This window comes from Neophocaena asiaeorientalis, unplaced genomic scaffold (genome assembly GCF_003031525.2).
Source record: "Neophocaena asiaeorientalis asiaeorientalis breed wild unplaced genomic scaffold, Neophocaena_asiaeorientalis_V1.1 scaffold489, whole genome shotgun sequence".
Lineage (NCBI taxonomy): Eukaryota > Metazoa > Chordata > Mammalia > Artiodactyla > Phocoenidae > Neophocaena > Neophocaena asiaeorientalis.
This window is the reverse complement of record NW_020174791.1, coordinates 3,366,190-3,383,506: the sequence shown is the minus strand read 5'-3', so window position 1 is coordinate 3,383,506 and position 17,317 is coordinate 3,366,190. Positions and strand designations below refer to the sequence as shown.

General features: G+C 52.5%; 1 protein-coding gene across 5 annotated transcripts in view; it reads right to left on the bottom strand.

Annotated features, from left to right (window-relative positions):
* NADK (NAD kinase) overlaps positions 1–17,317 on the bottom strand; it is a 23,396-nt gene that overhangs the window by 5,030 nt on the left and 1,049 nt on the right. For 3 of the 5 annotated variants that reach the window (XR_003005242.1, XM_024760180.1, XM_024760181.1), the window contains exons 1-6: positions 6,023–6,340; positions 5,493–5,714; positions 4,427–4,510; positions 715–844; positions 305–413; positions 128–213 (exon numbers count right to left, since the gene is read on the bottom strand). Coding sequence is in view for 4 of the 5 variants with exons in the window: in XM_024760180.1 (XP_024615948.1) it covers positions 128–213; positions 305–413; positions 715–844; positions 4,427–4,510; positions 5,493–5,714; positions 6,023–6,177 (786 nt within the window). In the remaining variant the exon portion in view is untranslated. Of the gene's footprint in view, positions 1–127; positions 214–304; positions 414–714; positions 845–4,426; positions 4,511–5,492; positions 5,715–6,022; positions 6,341–17,317 lie in introns of those variants that run through there. The other 2 variants (XM_024760184.1, XM_024760183.1) reach the window with 1 other exon arrangement.

Sequence of the window (17,317 nt, the reverse complement as noted above, 5' to 3'; positions counted from 1 at the left end):
GCATGGAAACGCCTGGCCTGTCACAGTGTCGAGCACCGGACAGCAGATGCAGCACTTGGTATCGTTTGCAAACTTGCTGTGCCGCTGCCTCCCCTCGCCATCCTCAGGCGGCATCTGGGGGCCTCACCTGGAAGAGCGATGAGGCGTACAGCAGGGTCCCGTCTCCTCCCAGGCAAATGATGAGATCAATCTGGTTGGAGATGTCATCGTAATCTAGAGAACAAGGCAGACACAGAAGAGCCGTCAAACACCCCCGATGCTGCCAGGCATGGCCACATGGGCGAGGCCCCACGGGACAACTCGCCTTCTCTGAAGGTGCAGAACTTCCTCTTCACTGGCCCAAAGCGGTCATCGCTCACGATGGCGGGGTCCTCCAGAACCTTCTTCTCCACGTACACGATCATGTTGTTTTCCTGGAAAGGACATGGGCGCGTCAGCCCTGCCGGTAAGAGCCAGGCCAGGGTGGGCCGGTCTTCACGAAGCCCCCTTCCTGCCTTGCTTGGCATTGTACGATGCTGGGTAGGGGGTGGGCGGCAGCAGCTCTGTCTCGGTGACAAAGCGCGACCGCTTTTCCACTTCACACGCTGCTGAGCTGCTGGAGGCTCGGCGACGCTGGTTACAGAGCCTCCTGACTTGAGCAGCCGCAGGACCAGGGCCCTGGAGCCCCAGGCGGGAGCCGGCTCTGACCCCAGCCCCGCGGCCACCCCTGCTCACCTCCATCAGGTACACGCAGAGCTCCTTGAAGGGCTGGAGCAGGCTGGCGTCCCGGATCTTCTTGATGACAAGGACGCTCTTTGGGGACTTGTTCCACGTCAGCCGCTGGCTGGCAGGGTCCTGGATGTGCCTTTGAGGGGAGACGAGCGTTCGCACTGGCCCTGGGCCGTCCCCGGAGTGTGTCTCCTGCACCAGCGCGGCCGATCCCCGAGCCGGAGCGGGCGCTCGGTGCACTCAGAGCAGTGTCCTCCCTCTGGCTGCCTGACCGCACCTCTGCCCGTGGTTCCTTTGGAACAAGGCTCACTCGGGGACCTGCTGCGGAGGAAACCCCACACGCACCCAGACCCAGACAGATGGGGACTCTGTCCCGGGGGACCCAGGCCTCCTGCTGACTCGTAAGAGGGACACAGCCCCACGTCCACACCACTGTGTGAGCAACTCAGGTGACCGTAACTTTCACAGTTAAAAGCCACCCGGTTTTAAAGTCAATGGCGGGATGTGGGGCAGTGAGACTGCTCTGGAGATTTCAGCAGTGGGCACGTGTCGTCACACGTCTGTCCAAAGCACAGGACGCACCGCACGGAGGGACCCTGGTGTCAACCAGGGAATGTGGGTGACACGATGTTGGGGGGGGCATGGGAAATCTCTGTACCTTCTCCTCACTTCTGCTGCGAACCTAAACCTAAACCTGCTCAAATAATAAAAGCAAAAACCAAAAAAAGTCAGCTGGGCCTGCCTGCCAACAACAGCTCTGCAAGCTCTGTGGCGCTCAGCCTTGGCCCCTAGCGCTGGGGGGCTGGCACGGTCCGCGGGCAGCAGATCCTCCCTGAGGGGCGGGGGTCCCGAGGCCGAGCCCTGCCAGGACTCCGACCTCTGTGGGCACCCGGTAGGCGCCCGCCTGGCCTGGCAGCACAGCCCTCCGCCTGTTGGGAAACAGCCTGAAGGCTGCAGGCAGTGACTTCCCTTCTGACGCAAGTCCCCAATCAAGACAACTGCTCCAGGTCACACCCTGTGGTTGCGGCCTCCCTGAAAACCTGACGACCCCAACAGCAACTCTCCAAACCGTGACGTGAACCATTAAAAGAGCAGTGGGTCCCTGGCCCCAGGCTGTGACTGACTGACCATCACTCACCCTTTCCAGGCGTTTCTGCGAGGGCAGGGGTCACTCATGACCTCCTCTGCCAGGGTCTCCACCAGCCCGGGTCACACACGCGGCTCAGCGGAGGGCGATGCTTGGTGCCAGCATCTCGGTCACGCTTGACTGACAGCGGGAGTGCCATGCAAACCAGCCCCGACCAGACTCCCCAAATGTGCGACTGCACCACAACCCTGCTTTCTGTACCCTCAAAACTGAAAGCAAAACATACTGTAACTTGTCAAAGGTTGTATAAAACAACAAGTCAGGAGAACTTCCGAAAATGAAAAATCAAACCAAACAAACTGTATCTGATCTTCTTACTGTTCACACCATCCTCTTGTCCAATCGCCTTTAACAGCAAAGAGGCCAGGCCTCAGACGCCTGCTCTTCAGAGGCTGGGCGCCAAGCTCTGACGCCCTGGGCGGTCAGGATGGGCCCCGTCCAGCCGCAGACGACAGCGCTGGGCTGCGGAACCGGCTTGGCCCGTGGGAGGGGCCCGCAGGTGGAGGGGCGGGCACTCGCGGGCCTCCTGCCACTCCACCTGGCCCCGGGGCCTGGAGGGAGGGCAGGCGGGTCAGCGGAAGTCTGCCTGGCTGCCCAGGTGGATGATGAAGCCCCCCCTTCACTGACCAGGTGGGCCGGACTCACGGCCCTTCAAGACCCGAGACTCAGCCACGCCCAGCCAGAGCCACCACATCGCCATCAGCTCGTCTCGGGTACCAACTGGTCACTTCCTGTTGGATCACTGCAAAGAGCGGTGCTGGCCCCTCCCTGGCACAGAGGCTCTGGGGGCTGGACGGGAGGCAGGGATGCCTGACAGCTCAGCGGGGGACCCATCTGAGCCCTGTCTCAAAAGCCAAAGGCGTCAGATGTTGGCAATTCCACGTTTCAACATAACAGAAAATACACATTCATGGTGAGGTCTGAAACAAGGAAATAGGAAGTACATGCCTTGCAGTCAACTCCTCTACAGTATGTTCCTTTTCAGCATCAGGAGAAAGGTCAGCACATAATCCCTGCCCCACCGGCCACGGTGTTGGGAGCGCCAGGGACAAGATGGAGAAGTGGAGTCCTGTCCTCCCAGGGCAGGACTGTGCCGGGCGCAGGGCCTCGGAGACGCTTCTGGAGCACCTACCGCTCTGCTCGGAGCACCCCTCCCCACGATCCCACCTGACCTCGGGGAGCAGCTCAGATGCCATCCCGAGACCCCACCCGAGGTTCACGAGGCCAAAACACACACACACCTGTGACATGGGCTGGGAGTAGCTGACAGCCAATTAAGGCTGGATGGCCAGAGGCCACCCAGGGCGGCACTTATGCTGAGCCATGAGTGACGAGGAGGGAGCGGCACTGCCAAGACCAGGGAGGGCAGGGAGGGGCCCCCCGGCAGCGGTAAAAGGTCAAGGCAGGGCAGTCTGGGGCAGTGCACACAGCAGGGCGTGGGGCGCCTGGGGGGCTGGTCACCGGTGTGGATGCTGTGCGGAGTGCAAACGTGGGGCACTGCGGGGTGGGCGCCGCAGGTGGGCAGGACCTGCCCGCGTCCAGCAGCAGCGACTAGAGAGCCAGGGCAGCACCTGGACGGTAGAGGCACTGACACCAGTTACCCCAGTACCCAGGCCGCCCTTGGGTCACCAGGGTCCACAAAGCACAGCAGCTCCCGGGGGCCCGGCACCATCTGCCCACTGGGCCAGCGCTGAGAACGGGTAGACAGCTGCAGGGAGCAAGGCCCCCCTGACGGTGAGTCGCAGAAGCCCACCTGGGCCCTTGGTCTGACTGCCCCCAGAAGGTGAACCCGCCATGGCTCCCCAGAAGAAGGGGGCACAGACGGCCCACTCGGTGGTGAGCCCACCGCCAGGCACAGTGGCAGGGCCGACCTGGAATTCTGCTGTTTTAACATGAAGCTCTTGTGGCCACGAAGCCATTTGAGTGTTTTCTCCCCTAGGACACACACGACACAGAGCAAAGGAGCAAAGCTTTCCCCGCTTTGGAACCATCCAGCACCTGGAGGAGGTGCTGGACGGGTAGAGATGGGAGCTGGGTTCAAGTGTCCAGTGAAACAGCCCGAACTGCTTCGCTTCTAATAGTTTCTCAGCCAGCACCGCACGGCCAGGGGCCCCCAAGCTGCACTGCCCTCAGGCTGTCGCTAAAATACAGAGCTTACATAAAAAAAGAAAAGGAAAAAAAAAAATTGTGCCTGCAAGTCAGGGTATCTCTCAAACAAGTGAACTCAGCTTTTCAAAAATGCCAACTGACATCTCTGCATTTCAATAATAATTAAGAGAAACATATTTGACCCACCAAACGCATTAGCATGAAATACATTATTTTTCTCTCCTAGAGTTTTTCCTGTAAAAAGCAAGTTAGCTCTAAATACGAGTCGAGGCCCCTCCGACCCACTGCGCCCAAGGAGCAGGCCGCACCCACTCTCTCGTCCCGAGCGAGTCGGAGACGGTGCCGCGTGGCCTCCTGGGGCCTCAGAAGCCGCCCGACACACTCACTGCCCCCCGAGCCAGAACCTCCCACAGTCCAGTGGCCCCTGGACAACAGCCCTGTGGAGCCTCCCAGAAGACTCACATGATGGTCTGGGGGTTCTGCAGCACGCAGGCCTTTGGTCCAAAAGTGGTCACTGGGCACGGCCCGTGTAGCGAGCGGGTCCTCCTGTGGGGAGAGGCACAGGGCAGGGGCCGTCAGTCGGCTGAAAGACACACACGTGTAGACAAGGCACAGACTGTGTTAAACTCTCCAAAATATTTTTAATCCAAATGACGTAAACTCTGTCATCTGCCCAGCGCCCATGTGACAGTCCTGGAAGACCCTGCCCTGATCCCCAGAGCTCTGGCTGGAGGGCTACATGCTGTCCGTGTAGCCATTAGAGGGGGCACACTTAGAAATACTCCTTAGAACAAGGACCCCAAACCAGTGCAGGTGCCCAGGCCCCACCCCAGAACAAGGGGATTCAACCCAGGGGAAGGGCCTGGGAATCTGAATTCTTGACTGGGCAAGTCTATTTGAAGACGAGCTTTTGGGCCTATACTTGGGAATCAAGACTTCAGAAACGATCCCCAAGTTATCCAGATTAAGATTCTAACAAAAATACTCATTCTGAGTTGTGCTCTCAATAAAAACAGGCAGTACTCGAGTGACCCAACATTTCCTATAACTGAAAAGTGACTCACAGGGCACTGTGGCCACGGAGGCCACCTCTGACCTGCTGCCACCACACCAGGTTCAACGCCCTTTCGGCCAAGGCCGCCCGCCCGGAGACGCACCCCCTGCAGTGCCAGGGACACCAAAACGGGAGGACAACACGACTCTGCACGGAAGCTTCTGCTGGGAGCTGGCCGCCCACTGCCCAGCAGGCGAGGGTGCCGTCCACCGGGCCCCCTGCATCTGCGGCAGTGCCGGCTCGGGCAGCTCCTCCCAAGACCCCGGGTGGCGTTCGTGGCTCTGAGGCCGGCACTGCCGCAGCCCGTCCGGCCCGCCCAGTGCCGCTGACGGCAAACGGGCCCCACCCACGCGCCTCAACCTTGCGCAGCGTGCGGGCACAGTGGCTGGGGGTGCCCTCTGGGAGCTGTGGCAGCAAGAGCGCCCACCTCTCGCGTGTCTGAGCGCCCACGCAGGCCCAGAGGAGGCCTGGTACCTGAACTCGCGGGTGCTGGCCAGGGCGGGCGCGGCCGACAGGCTGCGGGACTTGGCGCGGCCCCGGATGGGGTGGCCCAGGCCCCAGTCCTCGTCACCATGGCACGCGGAGCAGCGGTAGGAGGCTGCCTCTGCACGCAGCTCCGCACTCCCGCTGACTGTTTCTTGTTCCATTTCTGTAGTCGATGGACGAGGAGGACTTCGGCCCGAAAACCGCGGAGGCCTTGATTTAATAAAATACAGTAAATATCTGTATTTACAGAACAACGTATACACACACCTACACCCGCCCTGTCGGGAAAAATGACTCACGTCCAACTTACCAAAGGACTTGGCAAATAGTCTATTTCCATCCCAAAGATATTTAAGAACTCGGGAATCTACCTGTGGTTTTGAGTGAATCCAGAAGAGCTAGGGGTCTACCAAGCTGCGGTGTGGCCACGTGCCAAGGGGTGCACGCTTTCATGAGAGAGCAGTCCCCATCGTGCAGTCTTAAATGCCTCTCGGCCCAGAAAATCTGGCTAAACATACCTGATAAGACCACCAGCAGGCACCCACTGAACTCCATGTCCTGCAAACAGCCTGCGCTTTAATCCAGTGCCAATGAAACACTGGCCAAAACCGACGTACTTGGTCCTCAAAGAGAAGTTCAACTTCCAAATACTAGTAAAGATAGGCACGCTCATCTTCTAACCACAACATAGTAAAGCAGGAAAAGATGGAAGCAGAGGGCTTCCCTGGTGGCTCAGTGGTTGGGAGTCCGCCTGCCGATGCAGGGGACACGGGTTCGTGCCCCGGTCCGGGAGGATCCCACATGCCGCGGAGCGGCTGGGCCCGTGAGCCATGGCCTCTGAGCCTGCACGTCCGGAGCCTGTGCTCCACAACGGGAGAGGCCACAACAGTGAGAGGCCTACGTACCGGAAAAAAAAAAAAAAAGGAAGCAGAAACAAAACAACAGTCCTCCAACTACTGGGGAACGTTTGAATTTTCTCCTAACCAACTGAGGGCTCAAAAGAGGTATCAAAACAACCGTGACGGTGGATCGAAAAGGTAAGCATGAACCCAAAGTCCATGCCCCCGACTGAGCTGTGCTGAAATCCTTGGGAATTAGGAGTCATGAGCTAAGGCCTAAGTCAATGAAGCTAGAAAAGGAATAAAACAAGCCTCAGAAAGGCAGAAGAGGTGACAAAAATACAGGCAGAAATCAGTAGGTTGAAAAGTAGAAAAAGAAGAGCAGAGCTTGGAGAAAAGCAACAATAAATAAGCCAGTTTAGACAAGGGATGAAAAGAACTGCACTCACTGAAAAACTTGGACCAAAGGTCATTTTCTAAGAGAACTGCTGACTAATGGCAGAGCTTCGGCAGTGCCACGCGCTGCTGGGGCCTCAGGACCTGCCTGTCCTCGGGAAGCAGAGGGAGAGCGGGACTCCTAGCTCAGAAAGACCCAGCAGGGTAGCCTGCCAACGGCTCACGTCACCTCTTGAACAAGCAAGGGAAACAGGGCCATCGCGGCAGGGACCACGACAGAGACCACGATGCAGATGCCAGCACCAGAAGGGACAACGTGGGGTGACGGCACGAAGGGCAGAATAAAGTTTAAGGACTCCAGAAAAGCCTGGGGCCTCTACGATAAGGTCAAAGGTGACGGGGTCCCTGCATCCCCCACCTCCACCTGCCACACCTGACTTTGACCAAAGGCATCAGTAGTTTTAAAAAGCTCCTGAGAGGGCTTCCCTGGTGGCGCAGTGGTTGGGAGTCCGCCTGCCAGTGCAGGGGACACGGGTTCGTGCCCCGGTCCGGGAAGATCCCACATGCCGCAGAGCGGCTGGGCCTGTGTGTGCACCCCAGCTACTGAGCCTGCGCTCCGCAACAAGAGAAGCCACCTCAAGGAGAAACCCACGCACCCCAACAAAGAGTAGCCCCCGCTCACTGCAACTAGGGAAAGCCCGCGTGCAGCAACGAAGACCCAACGCAGCCTAAATAAATAAATAAGTAAGAAGACAAGGCTGTGCGTCCCTCTATCTGTGCAAGAAGAAAGAGCAGGCCAGGGAGGCCAGGGTTACAGCTGCAGGAATGTGGACACTTACCCCAGACCAGGATGACCAGGGAGCGGCAGAACCCGCACCGACCCGGCCAGGCCCTGTCGCGGCACTCGACTCAAACTGCCTGACTTACCCTCGCGAGGAGCCGTGCGGGGAGGGTCCAGGGGACCCCAAGTCCAAGGTGACACAGCTAGGAGAGACACAGCTGGCATCTGGGCCAGCACTCCTGAGCCCCTCATGCCTGACCACAGTGGACACAGACGACGGGACCCAAAAGGGAGGCCCAGGGCACGAGCTGGCCCAGGGTCCCGGGAGGGGAGAGGACCCTGCAGACCCCACTCCTCGTCTTCTGGAAACCATGCCTCTGACTTAGCCCCTCCTAAATTAAAATAAGCTTCTATCAGGGCATACCCCACTTTCCAGTAACACGAAAGATCAACAGACAATCATTATAGGCAATAATGCCAAACCTCTGGTCACACAAAACTTGAAGACCACTATCCTGGCACAGCACCGGCTGCGAGAGGCTGAAACCTGCTTGCAAGGAAGGCCTGCCCTAAAACCAACTGGGCCTGCAGCCTGTGCTGGGCAGGTGATGCTGTAATCCTAGGAGGCTGTGGAAAACTCTATCATCCCAGGAAGGTACAGAAATAACTATCTAGTAAGATCACTGTAACCCTGAGAAGATACGGATAAGGAGGTAGTTAAATCCTACGATGCTGAAATGTTCAAAAAGCTTCAAATTCATTTTATAATCACTGCATTTTTATGTATTTTGTTTGATATTATGGGCAACATACTCAAAGGAAGAAATCATTCAAAGTAATTCTCATTTAAGTGGTTGAGATGAATTTCTATTTGTAAATAACAATGTTACAAATGATAAAAGTTAGTGACTTCCCCCGTTCCCACAACCTCCACCTACAAGGCAGTGCAGGGGTCTTCTGAGCTGCACGTTACCCAGGGCCAAAACCACTCCCGACAAGCCCTCAACCACTCCTGGGACAATTGCTGAAATTTAATTTCTTCTACAGCTAAATACTCAGGTGATGCCATTTCAAGCTTCTACTTGTAGTTTAAGAATTATATTACTCTGAGTCTTGGGGTAATACTTTGTGTTATCTGACACATGCTTAATGGGGACACAACATATAATGTTTAGAAAGAACAGCTCAATCGCCAAGTGGGGCTTATTCCAGGAACGCAAAGCCTGCTCAATGAATGTAACCCATCATTCATCAGGCTGATCACATCAACTGATGCACAAACAAGCACTGGACAAAATCCAACACCCGTTTATGGTAAAAATTCTCAGCAATTATGAACAAAGGGTAACTTCCTCAACTCGATAAAGAGCATCTAGAAAAAACCTACCGCTAACTTAACCTGACGGTGAAGAAATAAGCCTGGGAACCAACTACTCTTCATCAGCGCTGTACTGCAAGTCTGAGCCCGGGCAACGAGCAGAAAAGGGAGAGACTGAAATTAAAGACAGTATCATCCACAGCCGCCTAAAAAGTACTCAGATGCAATCCAGCAAAACATGTAGAGGACTTGTATGCTGAACGTATTTTAAAAACCCTGATGAAAGAGACCAAAGAACACTAAATAAACTGAGAGACACCCTTGATTATGGATTAGAAGACTCAACATAGTAAATATGTCAGTTCTCCCAAAACTCATCTATAGCTTTAATGCAATTTCTATAAAAATCTCAGCAAGATTTTTTTGTAGATATGGACAAGCTTATTCTAAAACATATATAGAAAGGCAAAGGTGCTAGAATAGCTAAGACATGTTTTAAAAAGAAGGATAGGGACTTCCCTGGTGGTTAAGAATCTGCCTGCCAGTGCAGGGGACACGGGTTCGAGCCCTGGTCCGGCATGATCCCACATGCTGCAGAGCAACTAAGCCTGTGTGCCACAACTACTGAGCCTGCGCTCTAGAGCCCGCATGCCACAGCTACTGAAGCCTGCGCACCTACAGCCCGTGCTCCGCAACAAGAGAAGCCACTGCAATGAGAAGCCCGCGTACCGCAAGGAAGAGTAGCCCCCGCTCGCCGCACTAGAGAAGAGCTCGCGTGCAGCAACGAAGACCCAACACAGACAAAACTAATAAAATAAAAAAGTAAAAAGGGTAAAGGAAGATGAGTCCGCTCTCTGATTTAAGACTCTACAGCTATGCCAATCAAGACTGTGTCGCTGGCGCAGGCAGACACAGGCCAACAGAACAAGTACACTCGACTGATTTCTGACAAACGCACACAAGCAATTCAGGGAAGGAACGAGAATCTTTTCAGACGGTGCTGGAGTCATTCTACATCCACAGGCAAGAAAGTAAACCTCAGCCTAACCTTCACATCTGAAACAAAAATTAACTCAAAATGGATCAAAATGGATTACGTTAAAAAGCAAACATAAACTATAAAACTTTTATAATAAAACACAGGAGAAGGAATTCCCTGGTGGCCCAGCGGTTACGAGTCCGCACTTTCACTGCCAAGGGCAGCGGTTCGCTCCCTGGTTGGGGGGAACTAAGGTCCCGCAAGCTGTGCGGTGTGGCCAAAAATAAAGAAGTAAAACACAGGAGGAAGTCTTGGGGACCTAGGGCGAAAGAGAATTTTTTTGGTACATGATATAAAAAGCACAGTTCATAAAAAATAAAAAAAATTGATAAACTGGGCTTCATTAAAACTAGGAACTTGCTCTGTGGAAGGCCCTGTTAAGAGGGTATAAAAAACAAACAAGCTACAGATGGGGAGGAAATATTTTCAAGCTAGATATCCAACAGAGGATTCGTATCTATAAAATATAAAGAAATCTCAAAATGTCTGGTAAAAAACCAGATAATCCGATTAGAAAATGGGCAAAAGAGAGGAACGGACCATAGGGGGTGCGCCCGGGGTAAATGAGCACGCGAAAAGACACTCCACATCATGAGCGGTTAGGAATCAAAACCACAACGAGATGTCACTGCACACCGGTCAGAAAGGCTAAACAACTCAAAGCTGGAGAGGCTGCAGAGGGACACCCACTCACACGTCGCCGTGGGAACACGGAAGGCTCAGACGCTCTGGAAAAGCCTGACGGTTTCTTATAAAAACGAAATATGCAGCCCAGCAACTGCACCTGGGCATTTATCCCAGAGAGACACCTGATGTTCACATACAACCTGCACAACGTTCACAGCAGCTTTTCTGGCGACAGCGAACACTGCAGACAGCCCAAGTGTCCCCCAGCTGGTGAGCAGACCCAGCGAGCAGACACTGACGCTGCAACAGGCTGGGTGACCCCAGGGCCCTCTGTGGGGCAAAGAAGGACAATCCCATATGGCCCCATGATAAACGTTCCTATTTACACAACTTTCTTTCTTTTTTCTGTTTTTGCCCACATCACACAGCATGCGGGGTCTTAGTTCCCAGACCGGGAGCTTAGTCCCCCTGCAGTGGAAGCGCGGAGTCCTAACAACTGGACTGCCAGGGAAGACCCTTCCACAACTTCCTTGAAATGACAAAATGATGGCGCCGTGGACAGATCACTGGTTGCCAGGGAGTGCAAGGAGGCCTGGTGGGGCTCCCTGGCATGACGGTCAGCTCTGAGCCTGCACTGGTGGTGGTGGTTATGCAAACGTCACACTGGTGAAAGCTGAGTAAGGGGTGTAATGCAGTTAACAGTGTTTACATTATCGTGCTATCCACGAGGGGATAACACCGGGAAGCAGGGGAAAGGGTGCAGAAGTTTCTCTGCACTGTTTTTTACAACTTTCTGTGAGTCTATAGTTATTTCAGAGCAAACAGTTAATAAAAAGGGATAAGCCAATCAAAACCACAAAAGGCAAATGTATTCAAAAACTATTACAAATTATTTAGAAGCTGTTAATATTTATTTACAAAGAGTAGTTTGATGACTAAGTAATAAACTAACTTACAAAGTAATCATATTGGGACTTCCCTGGTGGCACAGCGGTTAAGAATCCACCCACCAGTGCAGGGGACACGGGTTCGGGCCCTGGTCCAGGAAGATGCCACATGCCGCGGAGCAACTAAGCCCTTGCGCCACAACTACTGAGCCTGCGCTCTAGAGCCTGAGAGCCACAACTACTGAAGTCCGTGCTCCGCAACAAAGAGTAGCCCCCGCTCGCCGCAACTAGAGAGCCTGCACACAGCAACGAAGACCCAACACAGCCAAAAATAAATAAAATAAATTTAAAAAAAAATATTAAAGTAATCATATTAAATATGAAAACCAGCTTTTGAGATTTATCTCCACAGTGTACTCTGTGACAATGGCGAATCATGACTCACACTTAATCCAAGTTTATTTGCTATTTTAACGTTTTAAAAGGATGAAATTTTAACTCCATCCAAGCTCACTGAAGTTCCCGACAGCACAAATCTAATTTTTAAAAAACTTCTGCATTGGGAAGTTTTAATAGGAAAAACGTGTTGGAGCACAATAACAGAGTATGCAGACATAAAGTAGTTCCCAAAGAGGTGGGGGTGCCGGCCAGTAAAAGTCGCGCACACGAACATCAACACAACAATGGGATGTCCGCGGGAGCCCTCAACACAGGCCTGTTGAAGTGATGACAAAGCAAAGCTTAGCACTCATCGACACGGAGAGGCACACTGCCCTCCTCCCGCCAGTAAGTGATGCCCGTGCCGGCAAGGACATGACAGAACTGGTCGCACACACTGGCAGAGCCCGGCCGCGCGAGGAGAATCAGGGACCCGAGGGGGCCCCAGGGCGGCGGCCCCCTTCGCGGGGCCGACGAGGAACACAGGCCTGTGCCGCTCTGGGCACCTGGTTCTGCCACACACAGCCCCCCAGCACCTCTTCGCCAACTGTCTGCACACGCATCTGCCCGTTCCCACGCAACGAACTCGGCGCTGTGCAGTCACGGGTCAGGAGGCGGGCAGGCAGCCCCAACCCCAGACCGCCCCGTGCCGGGGCCACGGCGAAGAGAAGCCCGACCTGAGGGCGAAGCGGAGCCCCTAGGGCCCTATGGTCCTCCCCGCACCGAGTCCTCGGCCCGCCTTCTGTCTGTGGAAAACCTTGAGCCAAAGAATAGCTTTAATCAGAGAAGCGAGAGAACACAGAAACAGAGGAAAACAGTCAAAGGAGACCAAATAATAATAGTGCAGTCATTAGGCAAAGTCAAGGACCTCTGTTCCCCCTTAAGGGCCACAGGTAATATTCGGAGTCCTCCCCGGGGAGCCGTCTTGTAGACACTGAAACCCCACCAGGTGGAAGAAGTGAACTACATGAGGACCAGGCGCTGGCCTCGAGGAAATGGAAACAAACCGACCCTGGAACTGAAGAGTAACTCCACCTAAAACATCGAGATGACGCTGGTCAGACCACCGATGACCAGCTTCACGATGACCGTCAGAGCTGACTGCATTGTGTCTGCACGTAGCCCCCGCCCTCTGTCTATAAAAGCTCTTGCCCCCTTTTTGGGCGGGGCAGGGCCCTTGGACAGGCATCCGCCCTCCCCGCCCCCCCTTTTGCTGGCCTCCGAAATAAAGCAACCTTTCCTTACCTACCAACATCTATCTCTCGAGAATTGGCTTTCGAGCGGCGAGCAGCCGGACTTGGGTTCGGTAAGAGATTTTGGCGCCCGATGGTGGGGCTGTGCCCTCGCAGCGTCTGGCCTCCCTGGGCCTCCCACAGTAGAGCAACCGGCTACGGCAGACACGCCAGGATAAGCCGCGACTAGCCAGCTGCTTGTGGCTAGCCAGCCCCAAGGGGGATTTTAGGGGATGTTCCCAGCAGCTGCCGAAAACATTTGTTTCAGGAATCCTCCCTGTTTCTCCCCTGCTCGGCACTGGCTGCCAACTTTCGCTTTTGGTTGGTGGAAATGAAACGTGTGTTTGGGACGAGCTGACCAGCTCCAAGGCCGGGTTAATTCCACTAGTGTGCACCCGGGCACCCTTCCCATTTGTGAGCACAAAGTGCTATCTGGGCATTTTGCCAGTTGATTCTGACGTCTGTCTACCGTTGAGGACCGTCTGTGTTGGGGAAGTGTTTGTTTGGGATTCCATACTGGTCATCCTTTGAAGAGGATTTGCGACAGATCTGTCTTTTGGTGTGTGAACATGTATCCCATCTACGTGATGGGTATCTTCGTTGTCTTATGTCAAATGGGAAATTCAGGCTCAATTCATTAAAAACAATTTTTTAGCTATGAAAGTATGACAAAGAAAAAGAAAGATGATTTTTTCTAACCAACGTATGGCAACAGTATTCTTTAGACTCCGGAGAAAATTGGTTAAGATGAAACTTTTGAAATTCCCAAACTGATTCTTTTGCATACGCAGTTAGAGAAAGCTAGCTTGATAAAATACTGTTTTCAGAATTCTGACCCTGAGAGAACAAAAATATGCCTAGGAAAAAACTTGAAGTTAACTCTTATCGTGTTCTTGAAATACAAACACAGCCCACTTTGCCTGAGACTTCAGCCTTGGGTTAATTAGTAAAACCTCAAGACAAAAAAAAGGAGGGGGAAAAAAAGCCTTTTAAAATTGAGTGTAAATTTGACCATTTGGACTGTTATTCATAAACTGATAAGTTTAGTTGCAAGGCCTAATTCATGAAATGTAAAAAGATGAAACAATTGAGACCTCTGCCTGGATGTATGTATGTCTCAATATGTGTCTTTGGCTTTGGTTAATTTGCAAAGAGCTCTATTTAATTGGCTTTAAAAGTAAGCACTTACAAATCAAACAAATCTCAATTTACCTACTTCCTGTCTTCTTGCCAAGACTAAAAGTAAAACTAAAGATGTCTGGGTTTCTTTTTTATTTATTTGTTTATTTTTGGCTGTGTTGGGTCTTCGTTTCTGTGCGAGGGCTTTCTCTAGTTGCGGCAAGCAGGGGCCACTCTTCATCGCAGTGCGCAGACCTCTCACTATTGCGGCCTCTCTAGTTGCGGAGCACAGGCTCCAGACACGCAGGCTCAGTAGCTGTGGCTCACGGGCCTAGTTGCTCCGCGGCATGTGGGATCTTCCCGACCAGGGCTCGAACCCATGTCCCCTACATTGGCAGGCAGATTCTCAACCACTGCGCCACCAGGGAAGCACTATGTCTGGGTTTCTTAAACACACATCTTGTAACACATTAAAGAGAAACTGTGCTGTGAAAAAGTGTATGGTTTTAGAGGTTATGGAATATGTTCTTAAGTTTGCCCATCAGAAAATACTGATATAACAAACAGTTCAATTATTTGTTTCTTGGTTTTGTTAAGGTTTTCAAGGGTTAAAAATTGTAATGTGTAAAAATGATAAGGGAGGCATTTCAGTGTGTAAAGCAAGTAGGATATGTGTTGTCGGAGAAGAAAAGTATAAAGAACGGAGATATTTTCGTTGAGGAAAAATGATGACAATAATTCTGTCTTACCGTTGGTTGGATGGGAAAAAAAGGATAAATTTGTATGGATCCAAAAAGTGATAAAATGTTTGTGAAAAAGTAACTTTGAGAAAAGAATTTTGTATGTTGTTAGGATTAAGATTAGACTAAATTTAATTACGTAAATGAATTTTGTTACTAACAGTAAACTGATACAAGACTCAATTTTGTTTTCTCTCTCTGTTAAGAGAAAAATATTTTTTCTAAACTAATTAGGATTATTTGCTATGTTAAATTATATGGAAAACATGATAACTTTCAGACCTTACTGATGAACTGAGGAAGAAATTTAAAAATTCTGATGGAAAGCTGTTTTGTTTCTAACCATACTTTTGACCCCGATGTTCAGGATGGAAAAAATTGTCCAGTGAAGTTGTCACAGAGTATATAACCACTCATGATGTGTATGCTGGCTCTGAGTTTACTGCTGAAAGCACATGTACAATGTCTGCGTGAGAACTGGATACAAATGATAAGATGTATGGCCATAAAGCGTTTCCCGATTAACATACCTCTGAGCCTGTTCATGATATCTGATTCGTTTTCCCCCAACGTGGACAACTAGGCAAATATATAAACAAAAAGAGGCCTAGCACCTAGGGACATGAATGGACCCAGAGCAGGCATCTGAGCCACTCTGGCTACATTGGAAAAATATATTGACTGTCAATGCTTTCTATGGAAAGAGTTACAATTAAAAGGGGAAAATGATGGAGGAAATTTTCACGTACTGAGGTATGTATGGGGAAGTCATTCTGGCTTACACAGGATTTCATCTGAACTTTAGGCTAACCAAAACAGCCTGTTTATGGCCTATTAAACATACACTGCAGATCTGCTTTAACTATTAAGAAACAATACATTCAGAGACTAATATGAAGATGCATTTTGATTATTATCTTCATTGTAAAATGTCTACCAATTTTCAAATGCTTGTCCAGGTACTATGACAAAGTCATCAAGGAGAGAGGTAATGTTCTCATAATACAGAATACTGATGGTAAGCACAGAGCTTGAAGTTATTTCCAATTCTGTGTCCATTCCCCAAATTAGGCAGGACTATGCCCCACTTCAGCAAGAAGTAGCCAAGAGGGGTCACTGCCCCATTCCCTCAAACACTTGGGGAAAACTGAAACAGAAATGGAACTAAACCCGAGCTCCCCTGCCAAGTTGATAACTAACCTCTCTACCCAAAACCTTATTCCCCTTCCTGTTCCGTACCCGGCCCTCCCCAAGACTGAGGAGTACCAAAGGAAAGGGGGATTGAAACGGAGCAGGACGCTATGGTCCTTTCCCAAACCCCCGCCCCGCCCCTCCGTGTCCTCGGCCCGCCTTCTGTCTGTGGAAAACCTTGAGCCAAAGAATAGCTTTAATCAGAGAAGCGAGAGAACACAGAAACAGAGGAAAACGGTCAAAGGAGACCAAATAATAATAGTGCAGTCATTAGGCAAAGTCAAGGACCTCTGTTCCCCCTTAAGGGCCACAGGTAATATTCGGAGTCCTCCCCGGGGAGCCGTCTTGTAGACACTGAAACCCCACCAGGTGGAAGAAGTGAACTACATGAGGACCAGGCGCTGGCCTCGAGGAAATGGAAACAAACCGACCCTGGAACTGAAGAGTAACTCCACCTAAAACATCGAGATGACGCTGGTCAGACCACCGATGACCAGCTTCACGATGACCGTCAGAGCTGACTGCATTGTGTCTGCACGTAGCCCCCGCCCTCTGTCTATAAAAGCTCTTGCCCCCTTTTTGGGCGGGGCAGGGCCCTTGGACAGGCATCCGCCCTCCCCGCCCCCCCTTTTGCTGGCCTCCGAAATAAAGCAACCTTTCCTTACCTACCAACATCTATCTCTCGAGAATTGGCTTTCGAGCGGCGAGCAGCCGGACTTGGGTTCGGTAACAAGGGCAGCACCCCCGGTAAAGAACCGCCCGCCCCTTCGTCCTGCGGGTTACCGGGGCCTCCTCTCCAGCGCCCAGCGATCTCCCGGGGCGCCGCCGCCAAACCCACCCCACGCCCACCTGCACGGCAGGCCCGGGAGCACCTGAAACCCGGGGCCGGCGTCCGCGCTACCGCGCCTGCCTGTCCGGGTCCGCGGGTCCCCGCGGCAGAGCAAAGGTCACGGCCGGAGCCGAGCGCGTCGTCCAGCAGGAAGTGACGACCACCCGACTCAGGCCCGGCACCCTGTGGCGAGGCGGCCCCCACGAGGACCAGAGCACGCCAGACAGGTAGGCAGTGACCAGGGGTTCCGGGGTGGTCGGGTGGGCGCTGGGCTCGGAGCGCAAACGCGCCTTCCGAGGATAAATAACGCGACACGGACCCCTAACTGACCGCTCCGCGTGAGGGCCGGACCCGCCAAGCCGCCCCACAGCGCGGAC